Below are 13,648 nucleotides of genomic sequence, written 5' to 3' on the forward strand. Positions count from 1 at the left end.
TGTTGAACAACAGCCAATCTGGATCAGGTAATAATAATATCAATTAAACAAACTTTAATTTGTTGCTTATTAAAACAATATTAATATTATTATTGTGTAGGTCAAATCTATTGAAATCAAACTCATCATTGACCGTGGCAAGTGTATCTTCAAATCCAGAGAAGTGTGTCATCTGCACTTTCACCCGCACTCACGGTTGGAACTATTTGGGATGATGATCCAAATCCTCCACCTGCCATCAAGGCGGCGGTAGTAGAAACACACGACAAACTATCCGAAACAATCTCCATTAAATATGATTAGCAATACTAGTAGTAGTCCCTTGCTCCAATTGATTTATCTTCTGGGTAAATATTATTACAATGAGACTACAATGTAAACTAATATTTATTGTGAGTTTGACTTAAATATTATGATTTTACAGGCTTACTAAACCAACTACTTCTGACAAGACCAATACTAGTTCATTTGATATGAGCGAAGTTCAAGATTTTTCTATGTCTAAGCCAAAAAGTTCAGGAAATACACCGGGTAGTCCATCTACAACCAATACTCCTGCATTTAGCAGTGGAAAGGGAAAATTAGATAATATGCTTACAAAATTAATGAAGAAAAACAATTGTGTAAGTATATATGTTATGAACTTATATTCACCATATTTTGAATTTGTTGTTATTTATGACTTCATATATTTACTTTATAGTCCATTGAAGAACCTGTAGTTGGAAAAGAAAAGAAACGACGTAAGCTGGATGAAATTGTTCTTGGGTTATCTGCAGCAAAGGAGCACAATAAACCACCATTATCATCATATCCTCCAATAGAAGCAACAGTTAAGAAACCACAAGTAACACCAAGTGTTTCCGTGTTGCCTGCTCTTGCAGTATCCAGTTCTAGTAATTCTAGCTCAAACCAAAAACCATTCACAATAACAGTTACAAGCATTCCTTCCACTTCAAAAGCAGGTTCAAGTTCTCAATCTAGCAGTTCCCAACTTCCATCAAAAACGGATTCGTTTGCTGCGTTTTTGCAGCAGGCCGAACAACAAAATTTATTGTTGAAGCAGCAGCAGAAACTTTTGCAAAAATTGCCATCGACATCTGCCCAAAGGAAAAGCTATGAAGCAATTCTTGCAAGTATAAACAAAGCAGCAGATTATAGTCCAAAATTGCCTGGATCTTACTCACATGAAGCAAAAGTCAATAAATGGTTGGCTGAGCAGAATGCTGTTATACCAGAGCAGCCATTAGGAGCGGATTACTTATCCCGAAGAAGAAGACCGAGGATGGATCCTACAATTTTGGATTGGAAGAAATTAACCGGAGAGGAAAATGTCTCAGTTATTCATCGCACTACAGGCAAAAAAATTACTGGGAGCAAAGCACCTCAATTGAAAAGACTAAGTCAATGGCTTATAGAGAATCCAATGTATGATGTGGATCCAAAATGGTCGGAACTCGTAAAAGAAAGTAAACCTTCTTTAGATCCTAAATTGCAACGACCACTGAGCAGTGGCAGTCTAAGTTCTAACCCAGACAGGAAGAAGAGTAGAAGTATGCTGGAGTCTCCAAGTGTTTCTCCATCTGTGAGCAGTGCAAATTTAGCTACTTCCTTAGCTTCCAGTATGCAGTTTCCTTCTTTAGGTGCTAGCAGTTTATCCGGGTTGAATAGTAGCGCTGCTCTGGTATGTCAGGAATGGGTGCTTTTGATCCAAAGAATCCATATTAATGCCATTTGGTGGCATGCCAAATATGAATGCTTTGGCGGGAATGAGTGGGCTTGGGAACTTAAGTAATATGAATCTCTTTGCCAATCTTGCCAGCTTGGGTCTACCAGGCTTGCCAGGGATGGATGGCTCCGCAATGAGTGCTGATGGTAACTTGTCATCTCCAGGTGGAACATCAGGAAGCAATAAAGCTAAAAGGAAGAGTTCGGATTCGCATACTTCAGGCAAAAACTCACACATCTCATCTAGTTCAAGTTCAATACCTACGACATCACCTTTCCCATTTTCTTCCCTAATCCTAGCCTTTTGTACACACCTCTTGGATTGGGTTCTGCTCTCAATCCATTTTCACTCCAACCTGGTATGTCTGCATACGATACTTTAGCTCAGCAATGCAGTCTTTTGAATGGAGGGCTAGGTGTGAGTTCATCTTCTACCACAACAACTTCTCCATCAACAAGCTCTCGGCCTTCAAGTAAAACCAGCTCCAGGGTTTCCATGACACAATCATCACCAAGTAGTAGGCATACCCGAGATAAATTACAGCAACAAGCTGCTGCACAATTGCATCAGCAGCAACTGCAGCAGCTTTTGTTACCTCATGATACACATTTATTGGAGACTCTCAGCAGAGCCACCAGCTTGGAAGCAGCACAGGCGGCTCTGAGAAATGCCACTGAGAAACATCAGAGATCTGAGAGTAGAAATCAGTCTGATCAATTGAAACTAGAGAAGGAAAAGCGGAAGATTTTTGAACAAATTACTAGAAGTACGCTACCTGCTGCTGCATCTGACTTTGTGACAGCTCATGAACGAATGAATAAGACCTCAAAGAGGGATGACAAGAACCTTTAGATTCAGTGTAGATATAAGCAAAGCTTTATTAGCAGAGATGGCTGCTAGTGCGATGGCAGCGTCCACAGGGTCTTCTAAACGATCTAGAGAACAAGAAAAGAAAAGAAGCCTTAGAGCACTTAGTAAAACGTCTGCAGAATTAATAGCTAGAAGTCTTGCTGCGGACGAACAGCAAAGGCCGCCAAGCGCACATAAAAGACCTCGTGATACTCCTACCAAAGAACAAGAAATTACAAATGTTCCAGACGAATTACCTATAAAACGACTTCGAGAAACTACAATAGAAAAAGTGGCGCCTGCTTCGGACAGCCAATCAGCGGCGAATGCGGCCCCACAAAATACCAATGAAATGGACATTGAAGATTTGATAGCCCCTTCTACAGTAGTAAAAGGAGGATCTCTAGTTGTGGAAACCACCAATGTTGAAGACAAAATTAGCAATGCAGCTTCACCTGCTGCATCAATATCTCAAATAACATCGCCTGTGCCTGCTGCCAGCCAGTCTGGGGAATTGTCTGAGCAGTCACAAAGTGAGGATAAAGACACCCACTCTGCTGATGCTCAGTCTGGTAATTCAGAGTCTGATAGTCCAGAATCTGCGGCGAGAAGAAAGCCAATAAGAAGCGTAACAAGAGGCCGAGATCGGGCGAATTGGAACCTGAAGTTATTGCACCAGAGCGTAAGAGGGAATTGCGATCTAGTGCAGGAAGGGCTGCGGCTGCTGCTGCCGCCAGGGCTGCAGCAGAAGCAGCTGCTGCCAAACAACAAATTACACAGATACCTGCAGAAACGGAGGAGATATGATGTGTTTCCACTCGTACTAGGAAATTGAGAAAGTGATCATAGCTTATTTAACAAAAATTAAAAACTATGAGATTAAATAGTGTTGTGTTCTAAAATATAGACTAGATTTAATAGGTGACCCAAAATATTATTATGAATAATGACTGTTCAGAATTTGAACTGCTACTGAATATTGTAATGTATTCCGGACGTTTCATAAATATGTTTTTGTGGTATTTGTGTTTTAACAAACTGTTATATTAATAACTTTTTTGTTTGTTGTGCATTCTGTGATAGCCGTTTCTGACATTAGAAAAGTTCAGGGACATCAACCCTTTAACACGTTGATTAGGCAAGAAGAAGAATGCCTTGACCTTGATGTATATATATACTAACTTATTTTTAAAATTTTCTATTTCTATTTTAGTTTGAACAAATTTTATTTCCAAGTATTATATGCTATAAAGTATTTTAAAACAATTGTATAACTTTTGTAATTCGATTCTGTTATGACTCTTATATTTAGTACAAATTAATAAAATAAATTAATCCATTGTAATCCCTATTCTATATATATAAATATAGATACTTATAATAAAAATGATAAGCAAATGTGAACTGTTTGTATATTATTAAAATCGTCATTGAAATGCGAAGTAAATGGAGATAAGTTTCTAAAAATAGAAATAGAAAATTTACTTTTGCTGAATAATATACAAAATTTTATTAATGCATGTTTCATATGATTTAAGCAAAGCTGCTTTTATTGCTGCTTACTGCCTAATTAAAATATATTTAAAACCCTTGTCGTTTTAGTTTGTACAATAAATGATTTTTTATAATTCTATATACATAAATGTATAAATGATAATTGATCAAAAACGCTTTTAACTTTATGAAATATATAAAAATGTGGAAAATTTAGGCTATATCTAACTAGAAGAAATTGTGGTAAACTTAATTGTATTTAAATATGAAAATTGAACATATTGTTTAATAAAAATGTATCCAAATGAATGACTTTAAAATAACAGATTTATGCAGATTATTGGGCTCTCTGCAAGTTGGTGGTGATGAATTAATCATTCAAGACAAATGATGAATCAACACTCAAGTGATAATATGCTCTGCAAACAAAAGTTAATGAGGCTAATGAAGAACAATTGAGAGATAAAATTAAAATATAGTTTTATTTAAGATAAAATACATAAAAGATATGATATATATTGATGACCTTAACCCACAGAAATACTACATATATATATAATTTTTTTTTTTACATTTTTTGTTATTTTTTTTTTTATATATGTTTTGTTAAGTAAATAAACATGCACAAGACGACTAAACTGATACTTCTACTAATAAGTGATAGCATATTCAGATATAATTCTAATATCTAGCATTTGGAAATGATAATCTATTCAATGTTATATATAAGATACAAATTATCATCGTGAGCCTTCGGTGGCATTAGCTTGTTGTTTGGTGCCAGCAGTTGGAACCCGAGGAACATGAATGTCCGCATGAGCTGCTGTCTGTCTGAACGATCGCGTCGCATGCACAACACCATCGAATGGCATCCCAGCTTCTCCTCGGTCAGTTCCAGGAGCGCCGTGAAACTTTCACGAGACCCCTCAGAAGGCAATACATTAGGAATATTTACATAGAGCACGTTCTCCTTCAAAACTGTCTCCCATAGGGTGCTGTTGCGCTTCGTGAGCCGTAGTTCGAATGTAATGCGTACTGGTTGCCAAGGTGAAGTAACTCATCGACATCCGCGTTCTGGGAATAATCCGGCGAAGTATCAATAGAATCGTCTTCTGAATCGCTATCACTTATGCTGCTTTTGCGGGTGTGCCGCAGCTGGTCGTCGTCTTCATGGTAAGGTGGTGGGCTATGTCCTATCTCGTGGTGGAAATCATCAGGACCACCACAGAGGCCCGACACCCAGAGAGATACAGAAAGATTCGGCCTGGGTGCTGCTGACGGCGTTACGCTTACTACTAACTATAAACTTACTGTTTTTACTTAATGAATTCATTTTGGCGAATCAGTTTAAGGCTGCTTGTTACTTGCAATCGAACAATGAAATTGACAATACGTCACACGTTATCATATCAAGATGATAATGATTCGTATATCATAAAGTGTTGCCAGGTACTGTTTATAGACACCAGAAATTGCGCGCGACATTTGTAATCGATTCGCAACTCCTATCCCATGATGTACTGCTAATAATTAAAAACTGATGGATATAAATCTAATTAAATTAAATCAGATACCGATCATAAAAAACTTAAATATTATTGTGATGATAAAAAGATTTAAGAACAACTGGAACGCAAAACTGCAAGAATATAGCAGGAATTTTTATTTATTTATTTATTTTAAATATTTAGCCCACAGATTTCTTCCAAGAATACTCAAAAATACAATTATTTTACATGATGAATAACAATTAAAATATATACAAAATTACAATATATAATTAACATAAAATGCTTAACATAAAATTACATATGATGCAGAATATAACAATATTATTCACTTACAGAATAAGATAAAATAATGAAAGATATTTGAAAAGAAAATAAAAACTTGTGCAGATGAAGATTATTTGATTAAGTGAAGTGTTGTGAATATCTATTTCATTATTAATTAAAGTTAAAGTTAGAGGACATAAGTAAAATAGGCGAATTTAAGAGAGAATTTAGATTTAGGAGTAGGATAATTGAAAAATAATTGTGAACGCATAGATAGCCTTGGACATTAAAGGATAGTTGATTAAGAATAAGGGGACAGTCTATAGAATTATTGCAAAGTTTGAATAAGAGCATAATTGTACAGATAAATCGACGTGAGGCAAGAGAAGGAATACCAAATTCTTTTAGTAAAGTATTGTGGTCAATGCCACGTTCAGGGTAAATTTTATATGTTTTATAATAAAGATATTTCAGAAATTTTCGCTGAACCTTCTCTATCGCATCAGAGTTGTTGATTTGATGAGGATACCAAATAATCGAACCATATTCTAATTTTGAACGTACAATAGAATAGTACATGCAGAGAAGCGCATTGGTAGATTTAAATTGTTTACAATTTCTCAGTATCAAACCTAAAGATTTATGTGCTCGATTACAAATATCAGTTATATGATGCGTGAAAAACAAAACCAGAAAGAATCAAATAAAACTCCTAAATCTGAAATTTTATTACATCTATCAATGATGGTGTTAGAAATTTTATAATCAAAAAGTATTGGAACGCGCTTATGTGAAAAACTAAGAATCTTGCACTTTGATATATTTAAATGTAATTTGTTATAGACACACTAAGAGTGGAAAGAGTCAAGTTGAGACTGTTAATATTATATTTTCCGAGGCATGAATTATATTTGGTAAGCATAATTAAAAAAGTATGAATATGATATTATTTGGCCAGTTTTTTGTTCATAATCACGCCGTTATAAACGCCAAAAGCGTATTCATTGACAGTTAATAGTGTTGCCTGACAACAAATAATAGAACTTATCGATTGCGATTCAACTGTCCACCATGTTGTCAAATCTGTCAATATCAACTGTCAAGTGGCTTGTTTATGTTTGATATGCGAAAATCAAACTGCATGTTATGATTAATACAATAAAAGTGTGCACGTGTAATTTTGGTGCCCTTGCAAATCATATCAGTTAATCAAATATACAACTTAAGGCACCATGTCAAAATTTGTTTCCACTATTAGGTTATTAAAACCTACTTCTAGGTAGTTCATTATTCCTTGACAATATGCAATCGCATTTAGCGGCTGCGTTGCTTGGACCAACCCCTAATATTAGCACAATGACTTCTATCAGCTCCAATTCTACACCATGCTCCAGTCCATCCCCCAGGCCTGTATCATCCACACCCAGCCCCATAAGTATACCCAATACCAAACCTTCAACTAGTAACGTTTTTCAAAAATCACCTTCATTAAGCTCGCCTTCAAAAAGCTCATCCGCTAATGTAAAAAGCTCCTCATATGGTTTACATATTCAAAAGCCTGGTGCAGGGTACCAGAAATCTTCACACGGTGGAAGTGAAGACGGTCATGAAAGTGAGGAAATTGAAGACGAAGAGTCTGAAGATAAAATTAAAAATACATCCCAAAACAGCAGGACTGTTACGTTACAGATGTTATTAGCTGCAAACATACTTCAACCGGGTCAATCAACCATGACTATAGAATATTTGGTAATTTAAAAAACAAACTATGTACTACCTTATTAAAATGTTTTATTTCACTCATATTTTTTTATCCAGGGTCAAAAGTTTGTTGGTGATTTACAAGCCGATGGCAAAATTAAGTCACAAGAAACAGAAACAATATTTTGTTCACCCAGTGCTTGGGCAATTCATTGCAAACGAATAATAAACCCTGATAAGAAGTCTGGTTGTGGATGGGCATCGGTTAAATATAAAGGACGTAAACTTGATGCATATAAAGCACAATGGTTAAGGAAATGCCAACAGCAATTGCAACAACAAAGAGATTCTACACCGAGTGAAGGTGGGCTTAACATATATGTCACATTTGAAATACAATTATAATTGTAATAACAAATTTCAGAAGATGTTGAGGATACCGTTCCAAAAATCATAGAGCCTGAAATACCTAGCAAAAGAGTTGTAGTTAAACACAATACAATTAACAACAGAATGGTGATACAGTAAGATAAAATAAAATCTGAAATCTGATTTAAATTGGATTATGTTGTAAATATATATATTATTTTTAGTGATGACAATACACTAGTAGAGTGTGTGTCTTTTCAAAGCATTGGAAAACTACAACCGTTTTTAATATCAATAAATTCAAACACACAGTTATTGATGGATTTTCATTGCCATCTAACGACAACAGAAGTTTGTGGTTATCTTGGAGGGACATGGGATGTTAATTCACATAGTACGTTGCATAAATTAATATATATATATATATATATATATATATAAATATATATATGTATATATATATATATATATGCATATTTCTTTTCCTCTTAGATTTAATTATAACACACGCCTACCCCTGTCTAAATTCCAAACATGATAGAGAAAATGCAACCAAGGTGGAACTTGAAATTCAGCAAAGAATGCGTAAAAATAATCTGTTGCTGGTCGGATGGTATCACAGCCATCCTAAAACTGCTGCAATGCCCACATTGCGTGACTGCGATGCCCAATTGCAGTATCAGATTAAAATGAAAGGACCTAGTGACTCTACATACAGTCCCTGCGTTGGCATGATTTGCTGTAAGTAGAAAAAAACATTCTTAACACTCATTTTTAAACATTCTTAATATTTTGGACAAGTGAATCTTGAACATCCAGCTCATTAAATATTGTTCCTCGAACCTTTAAAAATTGTGTTTTGAGTTATGATTCATGATTTTACTAATTGAATACTTTGTCATTTTGTTAAATATTTCAAATAAGATTCATTTATATAAAAGTATTTTTTCATAATACAATAGTCCAATAAAATTCGAAAATGGATTTTCCATTTTAAATTAATTTAGTATACATTTAATTTATTTTTAACCACAAAGTTAACCACGTTTACCAATTTTATTTCTAATAAGGTACTCAAACATCCATAAATTTCAAACATTCATATTTTCTTTATATATTTAATTTAATTTATAGTTTGTTTTCTAACTTCCTGAAGGAGAATTTTATGTTTTTATCAAAAAATCCGATTTGCTAATTTTATGTTTTCTCGGCGTTTCAAAGCATTCCGAATCGAATGAGACCAAATTTGGAAAAAGTATGTGTCGGTGTGCATGTAAACAGATTTTTTGCCAAAAATCGACGTTCTCTCGAAAACGGCTGGACCGATTTTATAAATTTAAAAGCCATTCGATGTATCTCGATGACGACTAGCGTTTATCGATTTTGCGCGACGATCAGCCAAGTCGTTTCTTTGTAAATAGCAGAAAAGTGCAAAAAATTGTCTGCGTTTTAGACTAATTTTATGATTCGATTTTAAAAGTTCGAAAGATATTGATCTTATTGTACATATTAAAATTTAATAGTCCAGCAAAAAGTGGTTCTTTTATAACAAATATTGAAAGTTTTGATCAATCGGCCGCGCTTTTAGAAATACTCTGTGTGTGTATTGTGCATGTGTTCGTTTTTAAAAAATGTGTTATAATTTTTTTTTACAAAATTTAATAATCTGCAATAGTTATAAGCTCTACACCAATTTGGTATACTTGTAAATTCACTCATAAATTAATATATTAATTTTTTACTGATTAAGTAGATTATTTAAACATACGGACGTCTTGGCAAAATACCACTTACAACTAGTTAAACCAATGGTTTTCAACCTTTTAGTACCGCGCCCCTCATTATTATAATTTAATTTCGTTTCATAAATAACTCAATTAATATTATAATTCAATTATTAGACTACATAATAAATAATTATTCATTAATTATTTTTTAACTTCGCGTAGGGTAAGTTGAATTAATCGCAAAAAAATCTAAAATGAAAATTTGTATATATCTTTACGCTTCAAAGGTTTCTGAATATTTTGGCATACCTTAGAAAAAATGGATGTGTGTGTGCGCTGATACAAATTTGCATCGACGATTTTGGGAACACGGATCAACCGATTTGAATGGTTCAAAAACCATTCGATTCCTATCGTTAAGGAGATGTGCTGATTAGTTTTTGGCAAAGACAGGTCCAGCCGTTAAGGAGACACGGAGCAAAGAGTGCAGAAAATAGTAATCGAGTTTTTGAGAGAACGGAGCGTCCGATTTGAATGTTTTATAAAACATTTTATTTCTTTTGACGAAATGAAAAACTAGTGAAATTTCTGAAGATAAATTTATGAGAATAGAATATTCTTTAAATTATTCAAATCGGTTGATCCGTGTTTGAGAAATCGTCGACGAAAAATTGTGTCCACACATACATACATAGGCATACACACACACACATATATATATACATCCATTTTTTCTAAGGTATGCCAAAATGTTCAGAAACCTTTGAAACGTAAAGGTATATAAAAATTTGTATTTTTGATTTTTTTGCGATTACTATAATTTACACTACGGGAAAATATAAAAAATGCCATTTGACGTATAAAAATGATCATTAGATATTTTAATAATAAGAACATATTTTGTTTACATTTTTATGGTACTAATTTTTATCCATTATCTTGCGACGCGGCGCTCACGCGCTTCTATATTTCGTCTCTACGTAGCTAAAGCAGCGCGATTGCTTTGAAAAAAAATTCAAAATTTCTAAAATTTTTTAAAGTTTAAAAAATTCTATTTTTTTAAAAAAAAGTCCATTTATCAAAAATCATAAAAATCTCAAATATCTTATTTTTTCAAAGATCTAAAAAAAATTAATCTTTTTTTAAAAAAAAAAAATTCGTACGGGAAGTTTCAGCAATTTGTCTCAGGGGGAGGGGGGTTTGACAATAAATCACGAAAAATCACGTGCGGGGAGGGAGGGGTTTAATAAAGTATCACGTGCATTTATTTTTTACCTAGATTTTCAAAAAACAAATATTTTACATTTTTCTCGTAAATTCAAAAAATTCGTTTAAAAATTTTTACGTAATTAAAATACACGTGGTAGAGGAGGGAGGGTAATTCTAAATATGACGATGTATCACCAAGTGGGAGTGTGGGTCCAAAAATTCCTGAAAAATTGGTCACGTGATTAATGGACGTCTCCTTATGGCACAATGCCATACACTACTAGTTTTATTTCATTTTAACATTTTTGGTTTATTTTCGAAAAAAGAGTATTTTGGCTTGAGTCTCGCGCCTTACAGGTTGGAAACCACGAGGTTAAGCATTTTTAAACCCTCGGACAAGTAGTTAGAGTTTGTTATTTCTTATTTCCAGCTCCTTATAACGTGGACAACCCATCACTCGAGAGTGATATCACTTGCTACTGGGTGACACCGCCTCCTGAAAATAGGCCTAACGAGTACAGTAGGCCTATGCAAATGCTGTACACAATTTCCAAGGACACTCATCTATCTCCCGAAACCATGGACGAAATGAAAATGTGCGTAAAGTATTACAATTCCTTCAATTGTCTAGTTAATTTCTACGATCAATTCAACGAAGAACGGTTGAACATTGATAAACTGAAGTACTCGTTGTATACAAAATTCTCGAAGGATCAAAGTAGCGAAACGTTATGGAATTTTATAAAGGATATATTGGGTTATACGGGTGGTGATAGTTTTGATGTTAGTGCTCAATTAGCAAAAATAGATACGAGTGAAAATACACCAGCACCACCGCCGATGTTAAATTTACCGATAAGTGTTGCCTCGCAAATTAATATACCGTCGGGGTTGAGTGTAAGTGCTGTACCTACTACATCATCCAGTAGTAGTAGTAGTAAATATGATTTAAATATACCATCAGGCAAATTACCTTTAGATACATCCATAAGTAGTTTGTTGTCCTCAAATACGTTAGCAGCTAGTTTATCAAATATTTCAAACAAAATGCCTTTAAGTGCGTCAAATGCAAGTCTACCGTCAAACTTGTCGGTTAACAACTTGGCAGCAAGTCTTGCTGCGACAATGCCTTCGGCTTTAACAGGGAATTTACTTTTAAATTCACCAGACCTGGCTAATGTTTTATTTCCCACCGGAAAGTTCCCTAATACAAGTTCCTTGCTTGGTTTGCCTGACCCAATGTCTAAATCTACACTGGCTGCAAACAATATGTTTTTATCACCGTCTTTGTTGAAGATGCAGGATAGTTTTAATTTTTTGAAACCCAAGGAAATTCCCACACATCCAGATCGGACTTCAAAACATCTCCTATCAAAGTCCCACACGATTTAAACATAACCAAGTCGTCTAAATACGATTATCAACCTCCAATGAGTGGTAAATACGATTATCACGCCCTAGATGCCCAGTTTAAAAAACCCAATATCGACTTCAAAGCTTCTGATTTATCCATTTCCAGTGTAAAAACTCCACCTATAAAAACCGACTACACCGATTACAATATTGGTGATAATTTATTAAATTTCAAAACACCTCGTGCAGATGCTTTTAAACAACCCTTAGGTATGTCTTCGACAAAAAAGAAGTCCGATTTTTCCGTTGCCGAATTGGCGAGTACTCCGAGTAAAATCAGTAAAATGGATTTTCCTATGCTGGATTTGACTATGAGTTCGGGGGCTTCGATGAATTTAAAAACGAGCTATGTAGATAGTTTGGCTAATTTTAGTGATAACATTTTGAATAATTTGAGCTCTTCTGCACAAAATCGTGATATGATTTTGAATGCTAATTTGAACAGTGGTAACGCGGATGGATCTTCTTTAAATTTGAACACAAAAGATCGCATGTATTAAATATAAATATATATATATATATATTATATATATATATATATATATTAGGGTGGTCCTTAAAATAGTCATTTTCGAATTTCCTTGCTCCCAAGGGCTCAAATGGTTCCAAATAGATAAAAAACAATTCTCTGAAAGTTTTAGCTCTTAATATTAACGTTTAGATAGAGCGCAATTCAATCAAAGTTTTGTATATATATATATATATATATATATATTAAGATTTTTTTTAAAAACATATTCTTGAAATGGTTATTTGCAACCGTAATAATGGAAATACCGAGCAATAGATAATTAACTATTAATTATGTACGTTTTGGCACTGTATGTGTGTCATCATTTGCCAGAAGCTAAATTTGATTTTAACAACATGTTGGCCTTTGTATGATTGTATCAGAAAAGGCTAGTTTATTAATAAATAATTAACTATTTTTTATGTACGTTTTGACACCAAATGTGTGTCATCATTTTGCAGAAGCTAAATTTTATATTAAAAAGAAAGACCATGCTGACTTTTATGTGATTATCAGATAAAGATATAGTATCAGAAAAAAATCAAGGCTAGTTTATCAATAAATAATTTGACTATTTTTATGTTCGTTTCGACACCAAATGTGTGTCACCATTTGCTAGGAATTATTGCAGGAGCTAAATTTAATTTTAACAGCATGTTGGTCTTTAATTTTAATTATTCATTTATTCATACGTTTTGACACTTGATACGTGTCATCATTCAGTCCAGAAAACAAGGAAAAAACGAATCAAAAACTTATTATTAACCTTATTATCTGAAAAAGGAATATTTACTATAATACATATTTAATTTGGAGGAAATTAACATAACAATTTATTTTATAACAAAAATTGACATAGAGAACATCTTGA

At 33.8% G+C, this 13,648-nt stretch overlaps 2 protein-coding genes across 2 annotated transcripts; both read left to right on the forward strand.

Annotated features, from left to right (window-relative positions):
- The first annotated feature begins 303 nt into the window (after positions 1-303).
- On the forward strand, positions 304-1,795 carry LOC113373347. Its single transcript, XM_026613654.1, has 3 exons — positions 304-347; positions 425-623; positions 704-1,795. The coding sequence occupies exons 2-3, from the start codon at positions 474-476 to the stop codon at positions 1,793-1,795; spliced, it is 1,242 nt and encodes a 413-aa protein (XP_026469439.1). The 5' UTR covers positions 304-347; positions 425-473.
- A 5,329-nt stretch (positions 1,796-7,124) lies between these two features.
- On the forward strand, positions 7,125-12,766 carry LOC113373348 (MPN domain-containing protein CG4751-like). The gene is given in 7 exon segments (XM_026613655.1): positions 7,125-7,596; positions 7,666-7,912; positions 7,973-8,072; positions 8,142-8,311; positions 8,410-8,658; positions 11,284-12,177; positions 12,180-12,766. Coding segments are annotated over 7 exon segments (2,694 nt in total). The 5' UTR covers positions 7,125-7,149.
- Positions 12,767-13,648: the final 882 nt, after the last annotated feature.

The sequence above is a fragment of the Ctenocephalides felis genome, unplaced genomic scaffold (genome assembly GCF_003426905.1).
Source record: "Ctenocephalides felis isolate EL2017-DRISC unplaced genomic scaffold, ASM342690v1 CF-g0.4_SCAFFOLD_01604, whole genome shotgun sequence".
Classification (NCBI taxonomy): Eukaryota; Metazoa; Arthropoda; class Insecta; order Siphonaptera; family Pulicidae; genus Ctenocephalides; species Ctenocephalides felis.